This window comes from Haliotis rufescens, unplaced genomic scaffold (genome assembly GCF_023055435.1).
Source record: "Haliotis rufescens isolate VD_foot unplaced genomic scaffold, xgHalRufe1.0.p SCAF_15, whole genome shotgun sequence".
NCBI lineage: Eukaryota > Metazoa > Mollusca > Gastropoda > Lepetellida > Haliotidae > Haliotis > Haliotis rufescens.
In genome coordinates this window covers 27,303,698-27,316,446 of record NW_025963835.1, presented here as the reverse complement: position 1 = coordinate 27,316,446, position 12,749 = coordinate 27,303,698, and the positions used below count along the sequence as shown (strand labels likewise).

Here is a 12,749-nt window from a genome sequence, read left to right as displayed (position 1 = left end):
TAATATTTGTTTTCTGGAAAGAAACAGAAACAGACATTGTACTTAACACTATTATTGAAACTTTGACACTGTAGCTGTGTGGGCCTATTTAGGGTAACTTGTAATGTTAAAATGATATACATCCTAAAATTTGAACCAGCTGACTAGCAGACATACATAAATGTAATGCATGTATACGTTTGTTTGTTTGTTGTTTAACGCCGCACTCAGTAATATTCGGGGCGGTCTGATAGCCTAGTGGTTAAAGAGTTCGCTCGTCACGCCGAAGACCCGGGTTCGATTCCCGTACACCGTGTGAAGCCCATTTCCGGTGTCCCCCGCCGTGATATTGCTGGAATATTGCTAAAAGCGGCGTAAAACCACACTCACTCACCCACTCTCAGCAAAATACCAGCTATATGACGGCAGTCTGTCAATAATCGAGTCTGGACCAGACATTCCAGTGATAGATGTCACGAGCATCGATAATTTGGATAACGATGACATGCCTCAACCAAGTCAGCGAGCCTGACCACCCGATCCTGTAAGTCGCCTCTTACGACAAGCATGGGATGCTGAATACCTATTCTACCCCGGATCTTCAGGGGTAGTCTACTAGAAAGAGACAGAAACAGACACTGAACTCAATACAATGAGTGAAACTTTGAGACTGTTCCTCTGGGGGCCTAATTGGGGTTATCAGTTATGTTAAATTGATATACTTCCTAAAATTTGAACTAGCAGACCAAAGTGAGTGAGTGAGTATGGTTTTACGCCGCTTTTAGCAATATTCCAGCAATATCACGGCGGGGGACGCCAGAAATGGGCTTCACACATTGTACCCATGTCGGGAATCGAACCCAGGTCTCCGATGTGACGAGCGAACGCTTTAACCACTAGGCTACCCGACCGCCCCAGCAGACCAAAGACGCACATGTATATACTGTATATATATATATACGTCCGTGAGCAGACAAAGAACCTGTTTTTTGAGGTATCAAATTTGCTAAAACTGCCCAGTGTCCCTTTAATATAACCCAATCCCCTGGCGGGGAAACCGTCTTCAAATCCAAAAAAGATAGTCTGTTTTGATTGATTAATGCTGTTAGCAATTTTGGTCTTGTAATGTTACACAGCGCACTGACAAACGCCTACAACGTAGAGAACCAGTTTATACAAAACCCGGAAATAAACCAGAGCGCCATATTTAACTTGAATGTAAACAAACCAGCATGTGTTTATGGCCCTGCCTGTGTATCATAGAATTCCTGCCTTACGTGTGCCTTGTGACAGTGCCAGTGTATGGAGCGTTCGTTGGTGTCGACGTCATTCTTCGATTTTCCCTGCTTCTGTACATCCACAGTGTCATTGTTGAGTACATTCCAAGATCATTGGTGAGGCACTTTGTGGACGTAGTGATGGGTCATAATGAAAGTGGATCTGTTCTGTCACATTTGTATTTGTTTTTATATTCCATATACTACTTACATACGCATTTGTTTTTAAAGTGTCGTTCTTAGGTATGACAATGATTAACAATGGACATTTGTATTCAGTTTTTAGTTTTATTTCAGTTTTCTATTTCAGTGTTATCAGTGTCACAAGCCTTTAACTCTCGACAAAATGTATTCTCTGTCTATGTCGCCCTCCGCCAATAAACATTCCCATGTTGGAAGTATTAACGAGTTTGGCCTGATTGCGGTTCGGGAAGTTGTGGTGCAGGATCTGGTAGTTTTTTGTTTCCATGGACCGCCTCCGTGGTAGAGCGTCCGCCCGGAGAGCGGAAGGTCCGGGTTTCGATCCCCGGCCGCGTCATACCAAAAGACGATAAAAGATGGTACTTGTTGTTACCCTGTCTGGCGTTCAGCATTTAGGGGCTAAAACAAGGACTGGTCGGCTCGGAGTCAGTATACTGTGTCTGAGTGGGGTATTCATGTTGAACTGCGGCATGGTATCTCAGTGGGCTGGCACTATAAATCGGCATCAGTCCGGACTAGTACAAGCAGCCACACACACACACACGTGCATGCACATTGCTATATAAGTGCAATAATCTTGGACGCGACGTTAAACCCAACTTCACCTCACCTTTTGTTTCCATGACCTGTTGTGAGCCCTGTGGTAGCTCTACGTTACTCCATCAAAGTTGACCATGCAGCTGAATACCATGCCATGATTGCCACAGATTAAGCAATCATGAGCAAGACGACATCCGTCTTCCCGCCAACAGGAACCATAAATAAAGCGTTGACAAATTTCGGCACCGGCTACAGTGAAAGGTCCAGGGTGTTGACCCTTTGAACCAGTTGTATCCTGTTGGTTTGACATTTGTGAGAATGTGGATTTTAGCGCAGGTTGGACCTCATGCACTTCCTGCTCTTCCTGCACTTCTCAACCTGAATCCCTCTTGATACAACATGATTGGTCCTGTACTCTCTGTAGAATGCCTCCGTGGTCTAGTGGTAGAGCGTCCGCCCGGAGAGCAGAAGGTCCGGGGTCGAATAGGTCTTCAGCAACCCATGCTTGCAGTAAAAGGCGACTATGCTTGTCGTAAGAGGCGATGGTCAGACTCGCTGACTTGGTTGATGCGTGTCATCGATCCCAATTGCGTGGATCGATGTTCATGATGTCAATCACTGGATTGTCTGGTCCAGACTCGATTATTTACAGACTGCCGTCATATAGCTGGAATATTGCTGAGTGCGGTGTTAAACAAACAAACAAACAAAACTCAGTTGCCATCCATAAAAAGTGTCATGTTCCTCAACTTCTAAATGCCCATCAAAGACTTCAAGTCATACTGTTTTCCTGGTTTGTTACAGTTTTCCTTCGTCCCGTATCTCCAGTTTGGCCTCCTGGTGCTTCTGGTGTTCCTTCCCATCAATCTCACTCCATGGCCAATCGTGTGGCTGTATGACAAGTTGCTATGGGCAACGGAACCACTCTTGCTTCTAGCTGAAGTGGTGCTGGTACAGAACTTTGTGATGCGATGCAGCCAGAAGGTTGTGGATAAGATCGAAGATGAGAGAGCAGAAGAGGGGTTTAAGTGGAAGGTAATTCAAGGTCTAAGGGAAGTTGATGAGGATATTGTGACCTAAACCTGTTTGGTTCTGCCAGAGATTATAATGCCATTGTATTCTCTTGTTCTGGTAACAGTCTCATATGACCTGTGAAGATCAAGGTAGTATAGGTCTTCAGCACCCATGCTTGTCATAAGATGCGACTAATGGAATCGGGTGGTCAGACTCGCTGACTTGGTTGATGCATGTCATCGTATCCCAATTACATGGATCGATGTTCATGATGTCAATCACTGGATTGTCTGGTCCAGACCTGATTATTTACAGACCACGTCATATAGCTGGAATATTGCTGAGTGCGGCGTTAAATAAAAAACAAACAAACAAACAAACAAAATACTGTCTCATATAGGTTAGGTCATCCTCGATTATCCAGCGTATTATATCTCCGTTCTGTTATAATAACTACCCTGGTTTCATTAGCCGCCATAGCTTTGTTTTGAGTCTGATTTGAATGATGCAACGTTAAATATAACCATCTCGTCAAATAAACCCTGTCCTGTCAGAATTGAAACCAGCTGCAATGTCACACACCAGAAACCAACTCACTTTGTTGCATTCCGTCCCAAATATACACCCTGTGAAGAGCCAGATTAGAATTGGTATTCAGCAACCCATTGCTTGTTGTAAGAGGCGACAAACAGAATTGGGTGGTCAGACTTGCAGAATTGGTTTATGCATGTCATCATATCCCAATTTTGGAGATTGATGCTCATGATGTCAATCACTGGATTGTCTGGTCAATACTTGATTATTTCCAGACCAATGTCATATTGGTGAGTGCGGCGTTACACAACAAGCCAACAACCCAAACACCACGGGAAAACCGGATACCATAAGAACCTCCACCCCTATGATGATACTCAGGGTTTTATTCAGATAAACTATCGTCTATAACAGTCTTCTGATTCGATTAAATGTGGGCTGTAATTTTGAAATTAGATCGCTGCTGAACTCTCTATCAGAGTAATTTTGTCTGGTTGTTGATTGGTTGTTGATTTCAAGGTGAAAAGTCATGTGAGTGAGAGAAATTCTGTGGTGAACGTGCTGGTGTGTGATAAGAGGGATGGAGATATCACTTCCTGGATGAAGTTATGGAGGATGGGTCTAGGGTGTTTACGATCGTCCCAAGGCAAGGGAGTTAACTGACTCTTAATGCCCAGTTTCCACCCTTGCCAAACAAAGCTAGAATTTGTGGGCTCGATCGTAGCACCACCAGTGGCTATTATGCGTTATGTCCTTTCTATGCCCCTCCTGTTGACTAATCAGATTCCACCTCTCATATCACTTCCATTTGCTTCAAACAAAATGGCAGTGCCCAGTCATGACGATCTGATGGATAATCAAGATCTCTTTTGTAAATAAACGGGTAAGTCTTACCTCGTGAAATGCACCAAACCACGTGAACACCTTGATTAAAAACATGAAAAGATTTGGAAAATATCTGTCGACGCCCATTTGACGGTACACATCCTTTGGTCATTAGACCAGCCAAGAAATAACTAAATGATCCCAGCCTTGTTCTGTGAGGGTGGAAACTGGACTTTCACAGTCAGTTAATTCCCTTGCCTCATGAAGATGCAAGACTGATGGAAATATCATTTCCTGGACGAAAATCCATAGAGGATAGGTCCAGGCATCTTCCCGAGGCAAGAGAGTTAACTGACTATAAAAGTCCAGTTTCCACCCTTGCCGAACAAGGCTGGTATTATGGAGTTTCATTTTAATGCATAGTCCAATCGCGAAAATCGCGAAACCGAAATCGAAATCCGGTTCGTAACTGTCGTGCAGATTTCAATCAATTGCAGTATTTGCAAAGTATGTGCACCGTCAACTCATTGTCAGCAGATATTATTCCAAATCTTTTCATGGTTTTAATCAAGGTGCTCACGTGATTTGATGCATTTTGCGATGAAAGACCCGTTTTATCACAATATAGATCTTGATTATCGATCAAATCGTCCTGACTGGACGCCACCATTTTGTGTGAAGCAAACGCAAGTGATACGAAAGGTGGAATCTGGTAGGTCCATAAGAGAGGCTTAGAAAGGACATAACTGGTTATAGCCACTGGTGGCGCTATGATCGAGCCCAGGAATTTGTGAATGTCCTGCTTAGGTATGTGTAGGCTGAGAAGAAAGTTAGTGTTTGAAACTGATTTTATTTTTCATTTTTATAAAACAAACATGAGAGTGTGTTTCATTGAAAGTCAGTTTAATGGGCAATAATTCATTTAAAAACTGTGTTATGAAATGCAATAGGGTTATTGACAGTTTCAGTGGGTAATCATAGGCACCCCCATGCTGTGTAGGCTGTTGCTGTGAGGCTGTTCATGGTTTCAGTGTGTGATCATTGGCGTCTCCGTGCTGTGTTTCGCTGTTGCTGTGAGGCTGTTCATGGTTTCAGTGTGTGATCATTGGCGTCTCCGTGCTGTGTAGGCTGTTGCTGTGAGGCTGTTTGTGGTTTCAATGTGTGATCATTGGCGTCTCCGTGCTGTTTAGGCTGTTGCTGTGAGGCTGTTTGTGGTTTCCGGGTGTGATCATTGGCGTCTCCGTGCTGTGTTACGCTGTTGCTGTGAGGCTGTTTGTGGTTTCAGGGTGTGATCATTGGCGTCTCCGTGCTGTGTAGGCTGTTGCTGTGAGGCTGTTTGTGGTTTCAGGGTGTGATCATTGGCATCTCCGTGCTGTGTTACGCTGTTGCTGTGAGACTCTTTGTGGTTTCAGTGCGTGATCATTGGCGTCTCCGTGCTGTGTTACGCTGTTGCTGTGAGGTTGCTGTGGGAGATGTACAGTGAAGGATCATCGGTACAGTTGTGGTATGCGACACTTATTCCACACCATTGCAGTGTTGATTTCAGTTATGAGTTATCTCAATACCCTGTTCAAAATATAACAAATTCACTTTATATATGAATACGGGTTAGCCAGACGTTTAGGGTGCTACAATTCTCTTTGCAGAGTTGTGTCCCTTAGACGTTCCTATAACCTCTAGTCGTAGGTTTGGACAATAACTGGGTGTCATTAAACAAGTGTATCGTCTTGTATCGATACAGTAAGAAATGTATAGTATGATCGCATGAAAACTCACGATGCACTGGTGCAGCGATGTATCGTTTCACATTTATTGAGGACACTATGTTTTGTGATTGCAGTTGTATGCTGTATCACTTAGGCATTGTCTGTACTAGTAGTTTTCTAAATTCTCAGATTACGGTACTCCGTGTTGTGTCCATGTTTCAGGCTGGTGTTTGTCGTACTTCTGCTGTTGGTGGCTGTACACAACATGATGTGGATGGCCCAGGAAGGTGGGTGTGGTGGGGATGGGTGTGGTGTGGTGTGGTGGGTGTGGTGTGGTGGGGTGGGGAGGTGCGGCATGGCTGTACACAACATGATGTGGATGGCCCAGGAAGGTTGGTGTGGTGAGTGGTGTGGTGTTGTTGGGTGTGGTGGGGTGGGGTGGGGTGGGGTGGGGTGGGGTGGGATTGGGGCGGGGTTGCTGTACACAACATGATGTGGATGGCCCAGGAAGGTGGGTGTGGTGTGGTGAGTGGGGCGGGTGGGGTGTGGTTGGGTGGGGTGGGGGTGGGGAGGGTTGGGGTGGCTGTACACAACATGATGTGCATGGCCCAGGAAATGGGTTACACTAGTGGGTGGGTGTTGTCCGTTGTCTGATAGTGATGTTCCAGCAACAAAGGTAGGTGGATGTATTTAAATACTGAATAACAATAATATCTCACTTCTGTCAGCTGATCCAGATATACACAATAAGGTCTTTTCTAACTGTTGCCATTATTACCCAGGTATCATAAGCGACGCGGCCTTCTGTACCCTGTGCACTGTCGTGGTGTTGTATGCCATGCTGGAGGAGACGTCACACATCCGAGCACCGCTGCAGCCCCCGCCTTCATGGAAGAGGTCAGATATAGTTTCAGATTCAACAGAAGTAATTTTTTTGTAGTGACATCGGGTACCAGGTAATAATTTCGTTTCCATGGTGATGATGGTTGCAAAAGGAAAATAACACAAGGTTCTGATCAACATGTTGCAAAATATTCTGTTTCATCACATGGTTCAGTCCAAGTTATGTTTTTATTTATCATTTGATTATTTATGAAAACTGAGTAAGTTCTACCTCATGCTTGTCTCCCTGTGGGGATTAAGGGGTCGAATAACTCCCAAGTTCTCCATTCTTGTCTCCCTGTGGGAATTCAGGGTCAGAATAGGCCCCCAGTACTTCATGCTTGTCTCCCTGTGGGGATTCAGGGGTCGAATAACTCCCAAGTTCTCCATTCTTGTCTCCCTGTGGGAATTCAGGGTCAGAATAGGCCCACAGTTCCCCATGCTTGTCTCCCTGTGGAGATTCAGGGTCAGAATAGGCCCCCAGTACCCCATGCTTGTCTCCCTGTGGAGATTCAGGGTCAGAATAGGCCCCTAGTACCTCATGCTTGTCTCCCTGTGGAGATTCAGGGTCAGAATAGGCCCCCAGTACCCAATGCTTGTCTCCCTGTGGAGATTCAGGGTCAGAATAGGCCCCCAGTACCCCATGCTTGTCTCCCTGTGGAGATCCAGGGTCAGAATAGGCCCCCAGTACCCCATGCTTGTCTCCCTGTGGAGATTCAGGGTCAGAATACGCCCCCAGTACCTCATGCTTGTCTCTCTCTAGAGATTCATTATTAATTTAATGGTTTCATTGCATCATTAGTGAGTTCAAGGTATTGATGGTGACTTCAGCATATTGATAGTGACTTCAGTGCACCAATACTGCCTTGCGTGTATCAATAGTGACTGCAGTGTATTGATGGTGACTTCAGCATATTGATAGTGACTACAGTGCAGCAATAGTGGCTTGCGTGTATCAATAGTGACTGCAGTGTATTGATGGTGACTTCAGCTTATTGATAGTGACTTCAGCGCAGCAATAGTGGCTTGCGTGTATCAATAGTGACTGCAGTGTATTGATGGTGACTTCAGCATATTGATAGTGACTTCAGTGCAGCAATAGTGGCTTGCGTGTATCAATATTTACTTCAGTGTATTGATGGTGACTTCAGCATATTGATAGTGACTTCAGTACAGCAATACTGCCTTGCGTGTATCAATATTTACTTCAGTGTATTGATGGTGACTTCAGCATATTGATAGTGACTTCAGTGCAGCAATAGTGGCTTGCGTGTATCAATAGTGACTGCAGTGTATTGATGGTGACTTCAGCTTATTGATAGTGACTTCAGTGCAGCAATAGTGGCTTGTGTGTATCAATAGTGACTGCAGTGTATTGATGGTGACTTCAGCTTATTGATAGTGACTTCAGTGCAGCAATAGTGGCTTGCCTGTATCAATAGTTACTGCAGTGTATTGATGGTGACTTCAGCATATTGATAGTGACTTCAGTGCAGCAATAGTGGCTTGCCTGTATCAATAGTTACTGCAGTGTATTGATAGTGACTATTATAATGTGATTTGCTCACGTCTAATGTTCCAGATCCTACAGCAAGTCTCTGGCCGACATCTTGATCTCCATTGTCAACATGAGGGCAGGTACGAGATCTATTTGGCAGACTGAAGTATTTTGTTGTTGTTTGTTTCTCTTGTGTTTGTATGTATATCTGATTATCAAACATAGATGATGTGAAACAACCTGTATTGATAAAGTAAGACGACCCTATGTCCCCTCATTTAAAAGGCTTGTAAGAGGCGACTAACAGGATCGGCTTGTGAGGCTCGCTGACTTGGTTGTTACATGTAATCGTATCCAAATCGCGTGGATAGATGCTCAGGTTGTCAATCACTCGATTGTCTGGTCCAGACTCAATTATTTACAGACTGCTGTCATATTGATGTAATATTGCTGAGTGCTGCGTTAAACAACAAACAAATCATTTAGAGCAGGGACACTCGTGGTGATTTTGGGTTAGAATAGGCCCCAAGCAACGTATGCTGGTCATTATAGCAAATCTAAAGGTTAGTTGGTTGGTTTGTTGTTTAACGCCGCACTCAGCAATATTCCAGCTATATGATAGGTTGCTGAAGACCTATTCTACCCCGGAATCTTCACGGGTCCCAATCTAAAGGATCAGTGGTCAGACTTGGTGACTTGGTTGTGTATCATCATACCCCAACAGCACCCAACATACCCCAATCACTGGATTGACTTCATTATCTACAAGCCGCTCTCAAGAAGCTGAAATATTGCTGAGTGCAGGGTTAAACAAGAAACAAAAGCATTTGAAGGGGGACTATGCTGGCACAACCTAGCAAGTCTGATTTAAGTTAAAATTTAAAAAAGCTTCAAACTGTATTGTAGTGGTGACTGGCAGGTTATGTTAACCCTAATTACACCTACATACTTTCTTAGTTCACACATACCACTACTTACGTCTACAGCACAGACTACAAAGGATAGATGTCTCAATAATGTTGAATTTACAGGATTTTGATGCAAAAATCTGTACCAAAACAACATTAAACATTCTGTTTAATCTGTACACAAATTGAAGAGATGATTGTCCATCTGTTGTGGGAATGCACAGAAGCGAACCAAAGACATATATAGGTATATACGTCTTTGAGCAAACTTATAATGACAAGGAGTACAAATATGGATTGAAGAAAAAATTGGCATATGTGTAACGTTTTTGTTCAGATTTACAGAGAAAGTAACAATGTCCTGAAGTTCATCTTAGTTTTGGTCCTTTGATTCCTGAACATTAACAGTATCATTTTTGGAAAATGTGTATGTTTGTAACATAATCAATTCTAATTTGTTGCCATATCTATAAATCTTTATATAATCATTTCGGTAAAAATGGTCCTCTCGCCTAAGAGCTGTCCACCCACATCAAATCAACAGTTGTCTAAGGCACTGCGATTCCTCGTGGAGAGTTACCTCCCTTAGGTTTGTCAGAACCCTGTGATTGTTGGTTCAAATCCCAGACTCACCCTGATCATATTACATGACTTGTCAGCACCATTCTTGTGCCCTTGGGTATCACCAAGTGGTAAATGACTACGACCGGCATCACTTCAGGCTTTCCTCCTACATGAAGGTGACATGCTGGGATGTAAATGGAATACAGTTAAATGCAGAGTTAAACCCAACTCACTCAATCGTTTATATTATCTCAGATGCTGCAATGAAGGCTGTGTTGTTCTTCAAGAAGTTCCTGTCACCGTTCTTCCTCCTGTCTGTCATCGTCCGCCTGTACTGCATCCTTTTCATCGTGGACAAGGTCACCAAGAACTTCACTCAGGGGGATGTACGTCATCTTAGTCAACATATTGAAGTTACCATTGATACACTGAAGTTACTATTGATACACTAAAGTTACCACTGATACATTGAAGTTACTATTGAAACACTGAAGTTACTGTCCAGAAAGTCTCTTTTCACCAACCTGAAAATTAGCAAGATAAAAATGGAATTAACATGATTTTTCTGATATTATTTTTATTACCGACGGTTATAATCATATAAAAATTATAGAATAAATAAAATAACAAGAAATAGTACTCAGATTAGTTTGTCTTGAAAAGAGGATTAATTGCCAAATACGATATACGTACATGAAGTGACCAATAAGAGTTACAGCCCTTTGATATGACATCCGGTTGTGCAGTCATTAAGGCAGGAAAATGGCAACTTGCATGTGCCTCGTGAGTGCAGTCGAAGGGCATGAATTCAGGAATTTCAGACATGTTCATTTGAAGACAATCAAAAAAATTCAACCACCAGTTTTAAGAACAAAACAAAATTCCTTAAACTAAAATTTAATTGCCTTACTTGACATTATCACATTTTTTATGTATGACACTGTGTATCATTCTCAAGCTATCCTAGTGTACATTGTATAATAACTGTCCTCGCAGCCCATATGGCAGATCAAGAATACAGTATCTGTTGGTTTGTTGGTTTGTTTGTTATTTAACGCTGCACTCAGCAATATTCCAGCTATATGACAGCGGTCTGTAAATAATCAAGACTGGACCAGACAATCCAGTGATTGACATCGATCTACGCATTTGGGATATGATGATATCAACCAAGTCAGCGAGCCTAACCACCAGATCTCGTTGCCTCTTCCAACAAGCATAACAGCCTATTACAGGAAGCATGGGTTGCTGAAGACCTATTCTACCCCGGATCTTCACGGGTATAGAAAACAGTAAGATATACAGAATAAGATAAGGTACACTGACATAATTCTAAAAGATGCTCAGTTGTACGCAATGTTGAAGCACATTAACAAGTGTCATGTGACTCATTGTTTCAGAACAACGTCACCCTGCTGGACGACGCTGATGCTGACGAGTCCATGCTGTCCATGTCGCCATGGAAATCCCCTCTCATCCTCCGGCTGTCCGTCATCTACATGTTCACACAGCTGACGACCATCTTCCTGTCGGAGTGCAGCGGTGGCTTCCTGTCTGGCTTCTCCTGGCTTCTTGGGCCGCACAGCGTCTGGCCCACACAGATCCTCCTGGGTCGTGTGTTCCAGGTGGCCACGGTCAGCGGCTTCTACATGTGGAGGCTCTACTGTGCGGACGACTGGACGTGGTCAGAATGGCTGACCCCTTGAGTGCTGATCCCTGAGTGCTGAACCCTTGAGTGGGCGATCCCCTGAGTCCTGTTGTAATTAATTGTAGAATGAGTGAAGGAGTAAGCATCTTCCCGAAGCAAGAGAGCAAGTCCAGTTTCCACCCTTGCTGAACTAGGCTAGAAGTACTGGGCTCGATCATAGCGCCACCAGTGGCTACTTATGTCCCCTCTAAGCCTCTCCTATGGACCAATGAGATTCCACCTCTCGTATCACTTGCGTTTGTTTCACCCAAAATGGTGGCGCCCATTCAGGACGATCTGATCAATAATCAAGATCTATATTGTGATAAAATGGGTCTTACATCGCGAAATACATCAAATCACGTGAGCACCTTGATTAAAAACATGAAAAGATTTGGAAAATATCTGCTGACAACGAGCTGGCGGTGCACATGTTTTGCAAATCCTGCAATCGAACCGGATTTCGATTTTGGTGCGCGATTTTGATTGGACTATGCATAGACTCGTTAGTCCAGCCAAAATGTAACTCCATAATACCAGCCTAGTTCGGCAAGGGTCGAAACTGGACTTTTATAGTCCGTTAACTCACTTGCCTCGGGAAGATGAGGAGTAAGTGACTGACCCCTTGGGTGTTGATTAATTAACTGTAGAATGAGTGAGTTTGAAAGTTGTTGACATGATGACCTATATGGTGGGATTAAAACAGTGATGTTGGTAGAAATTGCATGGCATAATGATTTCTACTAAACTTAGAGTGAGTGAGTGAGTATAGTTTTACCCCGCTTTTAGCAATATTCCAGCAATATCATGGCGGGGGACAACAGAAATGGGCTTCACACATTGTACCCATGTCGCGAATCGAACCGGGTCTTCAGCGTGACGAGTGAACGTTTTAACCACTAGGCGACCCGACCGCCCCTACTAAATGTTCAATTCATGTGAATAATTTCTATTTTGTAATTTGGCCTTCACACATTTAACTAAATTCCCGAGCGCCCGCAGAATGAAATAGACCCTATGTTCAAGGCGTAGATAGTACTTTCATACAGCATTGTTTGTCAATTACCTGTACTTAGCCTACCTGTAGAATTATTCATCACCACGTCACAATACCCTGTTACGTAATTTGTGAAA

General features: G+C 43.5%; 1 protein-coding gene across 1 annotated transcript; it reads left to right on the top strand.

The window, feature by feature from the left end:
- Nucleotides 1–1,147: 1,147 nt before the first annotated feature.
- On the top strand, nucleotides 1,148–11,833 carry LOC124140203. The gene is made up of 8 exons (XM_048396411.1): nucleotides 1,148–1,373; nucleotides 2,802–3,032; nucleotides 5,783–5,874; nucleotides 6,299–6,363; nucleotides 6,859–6,973; nucleotides 8,541–8,596; nucleotides 10,184–10,314; nucleotides 11,329–11,833. Exons 1-8 carry the CDS (start codon nucleotides 1,212–1,214, stop codon nucleotides 11,632–11,634), a joined length of 1,158 nt encoding a protein of 385 aa, XP_048252368.1. The 5' UTR covers nucleotides 1,148–1,211; the 3' UTR covers nucleotides 11,635–11,833.
- The last annotated feature ends 916 nt before the right edge of the window (nucleotides 11,834–12,749 follow it).